This window comes from Pygocentrus nattereri, chromosome 18 (assembly GCF_015220715.1).
Source record: "Pygocentrus nattereri isolate fPygNat1 chromosome 18, fPygNat1.pri, whole genome shotgun sequence".
NCBI lineage: Eukaryota > Metazoa > Chordata > Actinopteri > Characiformes > Serrasalmidae > Pygocentrus > Pygocentrus nattereri.
The window spans coordinates 28,685,303-28,699,416 of record NC_051228.1 but is presented as its reverse complement, the minus strand read 5'-3'; the positions used below and the strand labels follow the sequence as shown (position 1 = coordinate 28,699,416).

The 14,114-nt window shown below is 39.1% G+C and overlaps 1 protein-coding gene across 5 annotated transcripts in view; it reads right to left on the bottom strand.

Moving 5' to 3' along the window:
* Positions 1 to 3,564: 3,564 nt before the first annotated feature.
* LOC108410412 (testis expressed 15, meiosis and synapsis associated) overlaps positions 3,565 to 14,114 on the bottom strand; it is a 45,599-nt gene continuing 35,049 nt past the window's right edge. For 4 of the 5 annotated variants that reach the window (XM_037547365.1, XM_037547366.1, XM_017681468.2 and 1 more), the window contains 6 exons: positions 13,608 to 13,845; positions 13,346 to 13,489; positions 13,098 to 13,260; positions 5,964 to 11,287; positions 5,813 to 5,865; positions 3,565 to 4,879 (listed from right to left, as the gene is read on the bottom strand). In XM_037547365.1, coding sequence (XP_037403262.1) covers positions 4,234 to 4,879; positions 5,813 to 5,865; positions 5,964 to 11,287; positions 13,098 to 13,260; positions 13,346 to 13,489; positions 13,608 to 13,845 — 6,568 coding nt within the window. In that variant the 3' untranslated portion in view covers positions 3,565 to 4,233. The remainder of the gene's footprint in view (positions 4,880 to 5,812; positions 5,866 to 5,963; positions 11,288 to 13,097; positions 13,261 to 13,345; positions 13,490 to 13,607; positions 13,846 to 14,114) is intronic. The other variant, XM_017681470.2, reaches the window with a different exon arrangement.

Below are 14,114 nucleotides of genomic sequence, written 5' to 3'. Positions count from 1 at the left end.
AACTCTTCCTATGATCCAACAACACATGTATAGCAAGTCATAACAAATGTAGAATGTCTAAACAACAAATTCAGAACAATTGTGGGACTAATAAGGGTATCTTATTAAAAAACAAACAAAAAAACAACAAAATATCACAACACATTAAATTGCATTATGGGTGTATTTTTGAGCTGTTTTTTAAAGCTTGCCTTGCTGGGTGCCTGCATGATTATAACTGGTAACTTGGTCTACACGATGATGGCCATGACTTCACTTGGCCTTATACATCACAGACCTGTACACTGCATCTGTTCTGAGAGTTGGTTTCACGAGCTAACGGCTCGTAGTCTGCCCTGGTAGTGTAACTATGTTGATCTCTAACAGTTTATTCATGATTACAGACAGTTTGGTTGTTTACTATAACAGATACTCCTAAACAAGCCCACTGGGTTGCGTGCCAACCTCTTCTGTAATCTGAGACATGAAAGTCTGGTGTGTTCGCTCTCTGTACTCTCGACCTATTTTTGCTACTTGAAGAGGAACCTTATCTATCTGTCTATCTTTTTTCTCTAAAGCTTTTGTTTTTCTTTCTGTTTAGCTTAGCTGCAAACGCCTACAGTGAGAGTTAATTTTTAAAAAAGTCCTACTTTTCCTACTTTTTTAAAGGGGAATTCTTCACAGAGGTGGTGATAGTCAACAGATATCCACAATGCAAATCTAGCCATTTCATTTACTACCCAAAATGTCACATGTCCTATGAGATTTTATATACGTCATGTTCATTATGTTAAAAAAGTGCCATATAACACACTGCGTTTACCTCTCCACCATGAATGTGTTTTAAATATATGTTTTAGGCCAAAGCCTTAACTTTAAACGATCATATAACAACATCTGAGCACCAGGCTCATATTCAGAACTACCTACTTGTAATAACTTTTTGTGATGTAGCTTTTAGAGGCATTAGCCTGGTTCCTGTCCACCACTGTGAACAGTTTCAAATTTGTAAATATAACTGTGACTGAACTTTACAAGATTAAAAAAAAAAATGGGTGAAGTCCACTTTAACATTAAGGTACTAATTCCTATTCTGCATTTAATATATTTCTACTTTGTTGGTGACAGAACCTGGACTGCTTTGATACTGCTCACACATTGTCAAACTTTCTTTTAGACTGAGAGTGCATCATAAAGAGAACAAGCCAAATAAACTTCAGTTCTTCTTTTAAAAGTAAGTAAGTAAGTAAGTAAACATTTATTTATATAGCCCTTTTCTAAGCACAGCTACAAAGTGCTTCACAAACAACAAGTACTAAAAATAGAATGATAAAACAAAACAGATACATATAACTATAAAAACAGTACAGCTACATTCATAAACAACATAAAACTGACATAAAACCATAAAAACAATGCAGCACTATCCAATAAATAACAAAAGCATCACCTGTGACCAAAAGCTAATGAATAGAGATACGTTTTGAGTCTTCCTTTAAAAATGTCCTTTGATTCAGCTAGTCTAACATCCAAAGGCAGAGCATTCCACAACTTGGGGGCATACACAGAAAAAGCACAATCTCCCTTTCGTTTCCGTTTTGTCCTAGGGACCACTAAGAGCCCCTGACTAGATGACCTTAGTGATCTGGTACTAGGATACAGTGATAATAATTCTGAAATATATTTTGGCACATAAAAGATGCTGGATACACTAAGTAGTTCTACTGCAGTTCTCTGGGAAGCTCGGTGCTTTGTTTTTATGTAAGTAGTTAAAGTCAGCAGTTCTTAGTAAGTAGTATTTTTTGTACTTTAGGTTGTTCTTTGGAAAGGTACTTGGGTCACTGAAGCAACAATACTTAAATACACAGGGTGAGTCAAAAGTCACAGGACACCGTTTTATTTTATTAGAGTGCTCTACCGTTATCTCTCATCTTCTTCTTTCGGCTGTTCCCTTTAGGGGTCGCCACAGCGGATCATCTGCCTCCAATTGTTATCTCTCATACTTCTTCTTATTCTTCTTCCACACGTAATGCAGCCCGAACCGCTTAATGTACAGACTCTGTTCAAACTGTGTTTCAAAGGTCTCAGCGCTGTGACTTGTGCTGTGTTTTTGGAGTCGATCGGTTTGGGAGTTTTTAATAAAATTTAAGTTTAAAAATGAAAAACCTCCCATAAGAATGAACGGCGGATTGTTCAGAACTTCACATTCTAACTGACATTGATGACGTCACAGCAGGCCACTCAGTCTCACAGACACAGCTGATCACGCAGAGAATCTGCTTTAAAATCCTTAAACGTTCACCCAGAAACTCCATTTCAGTTTTAAATGGTAGAGAAACCTGTCCTTTCCGAAACCTCAAAATATCTCATAATTTTATCGATAAACGTTAGACTTATGAGCATTTGTTTAGCACTAGGCACAGAAAACTGCCCCTTTCACGCCCATGTAAATTTCTCAAAATCAGAATCTGCTTATTTCAAGATTTTCTCTCTGTTTAACTTGTCATAACTTAAACATTTTCTTCTCAATACACACAACATTACACCAAACTAATCCTCAAGGGCTCTTATCTCACGCTATCTATCCGGCTAAGCGATAGAGTAAGGATTTCCAGAGTTATGACTGTTTGTTCAGAGGGTGCAAATTGGACTTAAACAAGGCTACTCCACTAAAAGCTACATAATAACAGAGTGACAGTTCATTTGAATGACCCCCCCCCCCCCCCGCCCCAAACACACACCACACAGACATACACACACACACACACACACACACACACACACACACATATATACCTAAGGAGGTGTTGTTCACCTACACAGAAACACACACAAACACACACACACTTGCAGCTCTTTTCAAGCACTCTTGCATTTCCTGAAGGAATTGCGCATCTAGTTTTATTTTTTTAGTTATATTGTTTACATAAAACGGTGTCCAGTGACTTTTGTCTCATTCTGTACTTATACTGGAGTAAGGGGTTAGGCTACCTACATCTGATACCAGTGGCATACCTTTTTCCAGAATGTCCATTTACACACTGAGCAATAGGAGATTTTTGTCACCCATGAACCTAAATGTGAAGTATGTGCTGATTCATGTGTTGGTAATTGAAGGATCATTTTATTCCTCACATCAAACATATCAGAATTATAATAAGAGTAAATATCTCATGTATTCAGCCTGAAGAGTTTAATGCTATGTCACAAATTGTTATTACACAAAATAGTTATGAATACGCTGCCTCATGCTGGATACATTGGTTTTATGATTGAAAAATTGTTTGAAACAAGAGTTTAACCTAAACAACGAATGACTTTTTAAACTTCTCAATTCCCTTTTAAGTTGAGCTTCTAAAAGTTGGCTATTATACCCAAACTACTCAAACAGTTTACGACTCCAGAGGACAAAATTCTGAGCTAACAACATCACACATTTTGAGTGTTGTATCTGTTACAAGATTGGATTGGATTCATTCTTTTTTTACCCCAAATATCCAGTCCAGCATTGTATGCCACCGCTAGTGCATGTATTTAACAAAAAGTCCTGAAGGAATGATCAGGAAGTGCAATCTGTGATACTCATTATTGTATAAATGATTTAATGTAAGATGCACCACATTATAAATATAAAAAAATAACAGACTTAACATCTTAGGTTGCAGAAGTACTTTCAGAAAGTCCATTCTTAGTGATCTGACCACTATCTTAAATAAAGTTCCTATAATGGACCCCATGTCACTGTAGCAATGGCCTGTCAGTGAGAGTTCCTTTCACCGGAAGACCTGTGTTCATTTGGGGGGACGGACAGAAAGACACATAGCAGTTTAAACACCCACAATAATAATTAGAATAATAATAAAAAGGATCCAATGTCTTCATAGGTACATATCTTTGACCAACTGTTTTGAAGCTACGTCACAGTAAATGTATTTTTGCCATTAAAAATGACTATTTAATGTTAAGATGCATTGCATTATAAATACAAAACGAAGCAAGCGTAACATCTCTTTACAAGCTTATTATTTTACAATATAAATAGACATACTGTGTTATTCTATTTACATGAATTTGAAAAAACAAATAATGCATAACAGGTCAAGAAAACATTCGATAGGAGAAGGATGTGAGTAACAACCTAAGAAGAGAGTCTAGAATTCTCTGGATATGCCTATTTTATAAAAAGGAAATTAGTAAAAGTATATTAGTTTATAGTACAGTTTGATAACAGTAGCAGATACCATGTGCGACCTTTTAAACTGGGTGGGGATGGTATCGAGCTTCGTTATGAAGGGCTGGTCCAGGCAGAGGCACAGAGGGGGCCGCAGTAGAATACGTTCGCCCATTGAAAAGAAAGTAAGGATAGTTTATTGGTGTCGAGATCTCATGTGATGGGACCTGGTTTGAAGTATTTGAGAATGGCAGCAGTGAAAGAGGTGGAGGTACTATAGAACTTGTTGGAAAAGAATAAGGCTGTATCAGAGGCACGGTAGCATCACTTGCTTGCTCTTTTCGATGTTCAGAATGATGTTCGATGATTGTCGGCTGATGGCTGATTCTCTCAACAGCCCTGGGATTCACCATGAGGGGTGAAGGCCATTGTTGCTGTCTGACTGCATGGCTGTTCTGGATGTCTGTTCTTGGTTCTGCACCTGGTACAGTTGCCCTCCTCTTTGACAAAAGCAGAGCCCTTATTTCAGAGTGTGGTTTTGAGGTCTGGCCTACACCTGATGGGTTCCAGTCCCAAGCAGTTCCAGGCATCTTCCAATGCACTACACTGCTTTGCTGAGAGAAGGCAGTGAAAGGAGATGGTTTTCCAAGCTGGGCTGGCACAATTGGCTGAATGAGTGGGGTAACACCACCATCGTTCAAGTTACATCCCAGGGGTGGATGAGTTGCCCTGAAGATGACAAAGAATAAGTGTTACAACAAATGTTTCACTGTTCAGTGATGGTGCTCAATAGAAATGTGAATCACTTCTCAGTCTCATATTGCCACCACTACAACAGCGTAGTTTATAAGTAATTTTATAGTCAGTAGATCGTGACATTGTCTGTTGTTTTGTCCCAACCCTGCTCCTGGAGGCACCCCTACCCTGCACATTTTAGTCTTTTCCCTGATTAGACATACCCACTGCAACCCTGTTAATGTGCTGGGCTGGGTTTCCCTAAAGCAACTTATTACCTCTATACTAAATAAAGTCCTTTTTACACAGTTTTATTCCATTTCACCAGATCATTTAGTGATGTAAAATATTACAAAAACTTGGGAGCCAATTAGACTGCAGGATTAAAATGACAAATCAGAGTGCAAGATTCAAGAAACCAATTCTGTTGCAGGATTTAAGGAGTAGCCATTCAGAATGCACTCTTTTCAGAGGATAAGGGCCTATCACAAAAGGTGCCCTAAGCCCTGCAGTCTTTCTTCAAGTCCACCTCAAGAGCTCTAGGTTTAAAGTGTGTGTTTCAGAACAGACTTGTGATGTATAGTGCCATATCTGACAAGTTTATCAGGGCTACAAAATAGACTAACCAATACATTCTTGGCAGAGCATCGTCAACGACATCAGCTGAGCCCAAGATAAGATTATATCTGTGATTGTTACTCATAGTTATTGTTTCATGTCAAATCTAAAATGTTGGTATACAGAGCCAAAACTGTCCTGTTACTCACAGACTAACACTGTATTTAAATGTACATAAAAAAAACTTTATAATCGCTGTGTAAAAGCATAAAAAATGGGCAAGATTGTACAATGCAAGTTTCAGGGCTACATTAGCCCCTACATTTGTACTTCAGTCATTCTAGGGCCTAATTATAGATGTTTTCTTACCTTCTTTTGGCTGGTTGATAGGTTTCTTTCACTCCGTCTTCAGTTTGAAGATCCTAAATCATGACAAAAACAAAAGTTTAAAACTATGTTTTCTTGTAAAAATTAATCCATCACAAAGTTTTAGAACTGTGAGTTAATTCCCAAATCTTACCAGTGCATTCTGTGTCCTCTCAGCAGAGATCCCTGGCTGTATGCTCCTGTAATTCCTGACACCTTCCATTTGCTGCTGTGCTGTGATTCGTGCTGTTTCCACAGGCTGCTCCACTTTGTTAACCAACGCTACACCAGCCTCCGTCACTCCATAGACAATCTGTGGGTTAGACCTTTTGTATTGGCGCAGCACTTCATTTGATATTCCGTGCTCCGATTCTCTCCACACAAGAAGCTTAGATGCATCATAAAGAAGATGCTCCAAGCCAAACCATGACACTTTACTAATCTCTTCATGGGATTTTATAAAGATTACTTTTTCTTGGAGATATCGGCATATAATGGAAAGATGCTCTGCCTTCCCTATGTCAAATGTCCCCGGCAACTGATCTGAGGGTGTCTCAACAAAAGTCATCACGATGCTATGTGCCTTTTCCAAGCTTTCCAAGCTGTCTCCAAAGTTCATCATGAGAGCAGTTGGTACAGATAAAAAGAAGCTGTTAATATCTGGGGGATTTCTGAGTGCAGCTTCTATTTCAAGTCTCTCTCGTTTGCTCTTCAAGTACATGTAGTATGATGTGTCAGGGGCATCTTGGAGCTGCTGGTGCAGTGTGGATACTGCAGCGTAGTACTCCTGCAACTTGCTATAACCTTCGCTGCCAAGGGATTGTTGGAATGAGGAAAACAGTGATGACTGCTGCTGAAACCCGACAGCCCCCTTGTAGAGTTCACCATAGAGAGAAGGATCGTACCAAAGCAAACTCCTGAAGGTTGGTTTTCTGCTCAGAAAGTTAATTTTGTTTTCCACAAACTGTGAAGCTTCCAGCATCATCTGCAGCTCCAAGAAAGAATTCAAGCCCTCAAATTTTAGTTCCACTGGTACAGGAGGGTGGTCTAGATATTTTTCCAAGATTAGATACCTTGAAATACAGGACTCGATGAAAAAAACCTTGTGATCTCGTTCAAAGTTTAAGATGAAATGTTGCAGCATGGCTTTGCACTTCAACTGCAGAGAGCTGAGCTCTGCCACAGAAACTGCATGGTCAGCTAACTTCAGAGTGCTTGAGATGTCTGTGACACTGTACTCCTTTTGGACATATGTGTGTACTTTTTTGTCATAAATGATTTGTTCATTGACTTTAGTTGCTTTCTCAGCTGATTGATTCACTTGAGATTGCTGTGGACTTGATCCATGCAGGTTTTCTGAGCTTTGGGAATGGACAGTCTGATTTTGCTGCACTACATTTCCATGATTTTGCATCCATTGCTGCATGGTGTGTATGCTAGTGGAAATCTGCGGTTGTTCTGTGTCTTTGTTTACTACAAGAAGTGAAGGAGAATCCTTTTGGACTGTTTCCAGCATGCTGGTACTGTCTGGACTAACCCTTGTCAGTTTGTTCCTTCTTGTCCTTTTTGGTGTATAGCTTTTGGGTTGTTTGCAGCCTTTGCGTTTGGTAAGGGCTACTGACACGTTGGCGGTTTCATCTTGAACATTGGCCCTTCCAGTGACATCCTCTTTTGTTATTGAGTGCAGCATATAGTTAATGGAATGGTCTTTTTTGTTTGAAAAGAGGTCACTCTGTTGATGTCTGAGATTAGCCAAATCCAGTCTGTTGTAGTGTCTTGCGTCAAATAACTGCTGTTTATGGACAGTGCTATCTAAAGTTATCCAAGCTATTGGCACGTGACCATCCTTTACTGGGTTGTTCACATTTACTGATTCCTGTCGCTTGACAGTGCATTCAAATTTGGTCAGATAATCTCTCAGTTTAGAAATGAGCTGGGTTTCTGTGCTAGTGCTAGGAAGATTATTTTTGTCTTGTCCTTGCCAGGCTGAATGTAGATTGCCTGTCATTGCAACAATGCTGGCTTCTTTCGCATCTCTAATGACTCTGTTGTGCAAATCTGCTGTAGTCTCCACATGTGAGTTGATTATCCCGCTGCTGTTCACATGCTTTACAAGAGGCTTTGACCTTGAAGCTAGCTCAAAAGGATGATCTGTTTTGTCCTGACATGAGCTAAAATCATCTTTGGCACTTTTAACTGTTTTTAAACTGCTCTGGTCAACAGCTGATGTCTCCGCTCTTGAAAACAATTCAGCATTTACGTCAGTCCTGTTTGCAAGACTGCATGCATCACTGTTGTGAATGTTGCTGTTAGCCTTCATTGCTCTTATTTTTCCGGTACTTGATACATTAGTTGTGAGATCTACAACTGATTTGATTACAGCACTCCTGGCACCATCCACAGCACTGTCATAAAGAGTCTGTGTCTCTGTCACTGTCACTCTGTCCGCCTCATCATTATTCTTTAATCTGGGTAAATGTGGAGTCATAGCTGTCTGTGCTTTGGCAGTGCAGATGGTGATCGTATTACCTGAGGATATATCACTAGAGATACTTGAAACTGACTGAACAGGGTTATTCTTGTCTGCATAAGCTCCAGTGTTGTAATCAGTGGATACCTCTTCTGTGTCACACTTCTCCTTCTCTACTTCCTTTGTGTTGGCCTGTGAAAGGTTTTTCTGAGATATGGCCTCTTCCTTGTGTTTTTCTTTTGCAATCTCACCATCGTTGTTTGACTCATTGCCACCAGAACATGTGATTGGGGAAGATTTTTCCTGATGACTGAAGCTGCTGTTGTTTGTTCCTCTTTCTGGTTCCATTTCAGCTGTCATTACTTGATCTTTGACATCTAAAGGAATGTCTCCCAGTGATTTCTTGATACCACAGTTGCTTGAAGTCCTTAAAAGAGTCTCAGAGACATCTGTGGATTGTTCTTTGGATTGAGAGATGTGCACAAACTCATTATCATGACTTGACGTATTTCCACCAATAGATGTATTTAGACAAGAGTCATCTTTAGTAGAAACACTAGTGATCGTATACTCCTGATTAGCTTCAAGCTGGTTGTGACTTTGAGGGCCAGAAGATTGAGATTCTGCATTCAAGTTAAGGCGTGAATTGAAATCTTTATCAGGTGTCTCAGTAGTATGTGGTGCACAAGTTGATGGATTTAACGTGGATTTGCTAGACAAAACACAGTTTTGACGCAGTTTTGTCTTCCGTTTTTTCATCGCTTTCCACAAGTGTCTTTTCCTCAGATGCAGTGCCCTCCTTACAAAATGGGCTGGTGATTGAGATGAATGTTTTAAAGACCATACACTGAAATTTGTCTTTCCCCTGCTTAACACCCTTGAGCATTTCCTTTTAAGGCATCTACAGTTGGTCAGTGACCTAGTCTCACTGAACCTCTGTGCCAACAGTTGAATCAATTCAATGTTTTTGCTTCCAGTTTCTTTTTCTCCATCACTGCTTGGGTATAGACCTTCTGGATTAGACTTCACATCACCAGCGGAATAAACTGTGCTGCTATTGGGTTTCTTGTGAACAAAGACCATTAGCTTTTTTTGAAGGCCTCTCAATTGTGAGAATCGTTCAGAAAGAGTTAACCTTTCTGTTGTACCAGATACCTCATTGGACTTCTTCATAACAATGTCCTGAAGGTCTTCTCCACACTCCTGGTTCTGTATCTTAGCTTTGTTGCTGTCTTCTTTTGGTACTGTTTCATTAAGATGACTGTATAGTTGACTGTTGCAAGGGTCTTTAGGCCAGAGGTAAGATTTGTTGGAGAAAGTGTTTACTCCGTTTAAATTTGGCAGCAGCTGATCCATCTGTAATCTCTTGTATAATGCGCTGTGAATAGTGTTGTCTTGTCGTAATTCTACCCTCTTGACTTCTATGGACATCTCAGAGCTGTCACCAGATTCAGAATGGGTCAGTGGTTCCCTGTCTTCATTTTTAGTGCTCCTTTGACTCTTTTGATCTGGCCTCATTGCAGTAGCAGAGAGAAGATCATTACCTTCTGAGATGTCAACACAGTTTGCCACATCTATGCCTGTGATGCTGTGGAATTCCAGATTTTCTTCCACGTTATTACTTAGTGTAGATTCACTTGGAATTGTGGAACTTTTCCTTTCACCGACAGCTTGGGAATTTACATTGATTTGTTCTGACGGACAGCTTGGACACAAAGGTTCTTCAAAATCTGCTGCATTTTCTATGGCTTCTCTGTTCTCTGAAGTATTTAACAGCAACACACCTAGCTCTAAAGCACTGAGTTCTCCTTCAGATTGAACCACACTTCCATCTGGTGGCTCTGCTAAGTAATCAGGACAGTCTGGTGGATGACTCTGTTCTTTTTCCTTCAAGGTTTTTGCCGTTGATTCAGTACCATTATGTCTGACCTTATCATTGGCTGTGTTGAACACGTCTACTTTAAGACTCTCAGCAAATAGCAAATCTGTGGTGGGTGTCAAATTAGAAACCTCAGAGCATATTGAATGTCCAACTGTGCTATCTTGTAATTTTAAATGAGACTTGTTCAGTGTGGACAGACATGTTTCATTGTTTTTAGGCTCAGAATTAGACAAACCCAGTACATTTTCCGTTTCAGTGTCTTTCTGAAAGAGCAGTCCTTGTTTATATTTCTGGTAGTACACCTCATAGAAATGTACACGGTCAATCAGTGATTGTTTTTGCTCTGGTGTCAGGTCTTCTTTGGACCATATAACTTTGTGTCTCTCCTCCTCTGACATCTTTAAATATGCAGCATATTTCTGAAACTTCATTTTTAATAGCTTAATTGAAGGCATATTTTCAGTTGCTGGCCGTGGATTTGAATCAGGTTCTGGCTGATCATCTTGTGGGAGTTTGAGGCAATAGCCCCTGCTCTGCTGCTCAGCCACGTCCAGTGACTCTTTCTCACATGATACAGTTCTAGTGAATTCATTCTTCCTTTCTTTGTTTTGCAGGTGTGGCTGTTCATCACACTCTGAGACACTGCTTTCTGTCTCTTGTTCTGAGCTTTTCTTTTCTGTATTTGTCTCTTGTCTGGACAACCTTGGGTCTTTGACCAATCGAGAGGAATAGACAATGGTGGAAATTTTTTTTGTTGAAGTTTGAGGTGTTACACCACAATTTTCTGTGTTGCCTCCATAAACGCTCGTGGTTGGAGGAAATGTGGATTCGTCTGGATAGTTCTGGAAGAGAACACTGTTTTGGAAAGGATTGCTATCAACATATGGTAGTGACGGATCGAAATATCCAGCTGTATGAAAAAGAGGCATATATAGCTGTGAAGGAAAGAAAAGGAGAGGGTTTTGCAGTTCATTGTATTGAATCGAAGGATCTACTCCAGTTTGGGATGTGTAATCTGGCCCTGGGCAGCTTTGTGTGGCAAAGTGTTTGAATGTCACTGTAGCATTCTCTCCTTTTCCTCTTCTCTTAGCCACAGTGCATCCTCTCAAATGTTCCAGAGGGCCTGCTGGGTAGATTGGAAAAAAACGTTACATTTAAGATGTGCATCATCACAGCTGACTATACAAATGAAATAATTCTTGTTTAATATATGAGGGAATATATGAATTGCTAACTGAATAACATATATGAATTGAATATATGAGTTGCTAACTCAGCCCTGTAACACTCCTGGACACTCAGTCAGTGGCTTAGTTTTTAATTGAATCAGTCGATGAGTAGCTACACTTCTGATGCAGTCTAGACTAGATAGATGTCAGTTCAACCTAATCCTCTCAGTTACTAAATTGAAGTGCTGCCTATTGCCTAAATGTGTCAAAAACAGAGCTTTTTCCCATGTTGAAGGTAATCTAATCAAACCCATTCTTTGTATGCAAATAGTTTTATTTTATAATGAGAAACATAAAAAATGCTTGGAATCCAGACATTTTGAGTCCCAGAATGGAATTCAGGAATGGGTTTCTAAAATCCAAGATAATCCAGGAAAATCCAAGATGGGTGGCAATCTTACTGGCTAGTTTATTAAGTCTGTTATACAAGCTTCAATTATAAAAAACTTGGGATAGTAAAGCAGAGATTCATAAATCTACCATGACCCGTACTTAAACGAAAACTGTACAAAGACAAGTTATGTAATGTTTTACCTTACCAACTTCTTTGTTATTTGTAAATATATTTTCATTCTGAAACTGTCACATTCCAAGAAAGATGAGACGTGGGCCATTGAAGGCTAAGAATTTAGTGAATTGTTCAAAAAAAATCTTAAACAGGTGATTCAATCATTCTTGGGTGTAGAAGGAACATCCAGGAGTGACTGCATCGTTTATGAGTAAGATTGGTTTACCAAAAACGAAACAATCCAGTAGTTTAAGAATTATGTTCCTCAGCTAGCAACTGCAATCATTTTTGGTATTTCATCGCCTACAGTGGAATATAACATCAAAGGTTTCAGGGAATCTGGAGAAAACTCTGTGTGTAAAGGGTAAGGCTGAAAACCACAACTAATTGTCCATGACCTTCAACCCCTCCGACAGCACTGCTTTAAAAAACTGACATCCTTCTCTGATGGATATCACAGAAATGCTGCCAACTCCAGAAATGCTGCTGACCTGAAATGCTCCCTTTCATGGAAGTAATGGATGTCATGTTCTGTGGACCAACGTAGAAAAGGAGCATCCAGATTGTTACCAGAGTGAAGTTTAAATGCCAGTGTCTTATCATGGAATGGAGGGGGTGACGGTATTACTTGTGGTGGGTAACTTGCACATCTGTGAAGGCACCTTTAACAATGAATACACCTTGGAGCAACATATGCTGCCTTCTAAACAACGTCTTTTTCAGGGATGTCCATGCTTATTTCTACATGAAAACACCAAGCCAAATTCTGCATGGAGTAATCAGAGTCCAGAACCGTCTCAAACTGAAAACGTGGGCAAACCATAAAAAGACGTAAAACATGAAAGACGTGTATAGTTGCACAGCTGAAGACCTGTGTAACAGAAGAATGGCAAAAAATTCTACATTCAAAACTGGATCAATTGGTGTCTTCAGTTCCCAACTGGTTTGTAAGTGCTGTTAAACGGAAAGGTAATCTGACACTGTAGTAAACATGCTTCGACCCCAACATGTTTGCAAGGCATGGAATAAGCATATATTTACAAAACACATTGAAGTCCATAGGGTGAAATATGAAATATTATGTTTTTGTTCTGTTTTTAATTTAATGGAGGGTCACAGAGAATTTACGAATCACTGCTTTCTGTTTTTATTATCATTTCACATATTTTGAATTGGGTTTGAAGAATATTTTACCATACCATGTGAAAGATTAGTAGGATGCTTAACAGGTGAAGCTGGTGGGCTTATAGATGTGGGTGGTGTGGCGTTAATGGCTGGAACAAACGAAACCACAGCATAGGGCAAGCACTGCCTCGGCCTTTTGTTAAGCTCCTGGTTTTCATTGTAGTCAAAGAGAAACAACTGCAAGCATAACATCGCAATGGTTCAATCAAAAAGCTTGTCAATAAAAAATGTCCTATGTCATTTTGTGCCATTATTGACTTACAGATGATCCCAAAACCTGCTGAGAAAGGCATTCTCGATGTGACACTACATCCTTAGACATGTGACAGTCAAAAGCAACCATAGGATCTGGTGTTCTGTTCCAATCCAAACTTGGTGTTACTTTTTTCACCTTTCCAAAGAGGACCTTGAGAACAAAACCGAAAAATGAAATCATTTTAAATGATTAAATATTGTGAATATTGAGATGAATATACATATGGAAGATTTATTACAAGTACAGTAGCAAGTGTAGTTCAACTAACCTTGAACACAATCAGGGTTTTCCCACTTAATGTGCTGGTGGCCGCCTGCTTCAGGGCCACATCAACATGCCTGAACAAATAAACCCCATGTGATGGCTTTCCCAAAAAATACTGCTCCTGAGTCTCAGTCCTTAGACCAAGCTGGTAAATCTGAGTCGTCGTTTTATGAGATGCAGCCAAAAAGCAAAATCTTTCTTCCATTTCTCTCCCATGTCTACCTTTTGTACGCATCTCTGACCTGCAATTGGTGAATCATTAAGTTAATCAAGGTGAACAAAGTAAAAATGGTTCATACACAATGGTTTTTCGCATCTATTTATGCTATTTTATTTATTTATGAGTTTATGCTATTTCTGCTTGTTTTTGAGTTAAACTAGGCATTTTTCATTCAAAAACATAGATGGAATATATTTGGATACAAATGTGTATTATACACAAAACTGGAAGCGAACTGGAGTCAACATTAATTTATTTATTTATTGTATTTAAATGTTCTTTTTTATTATG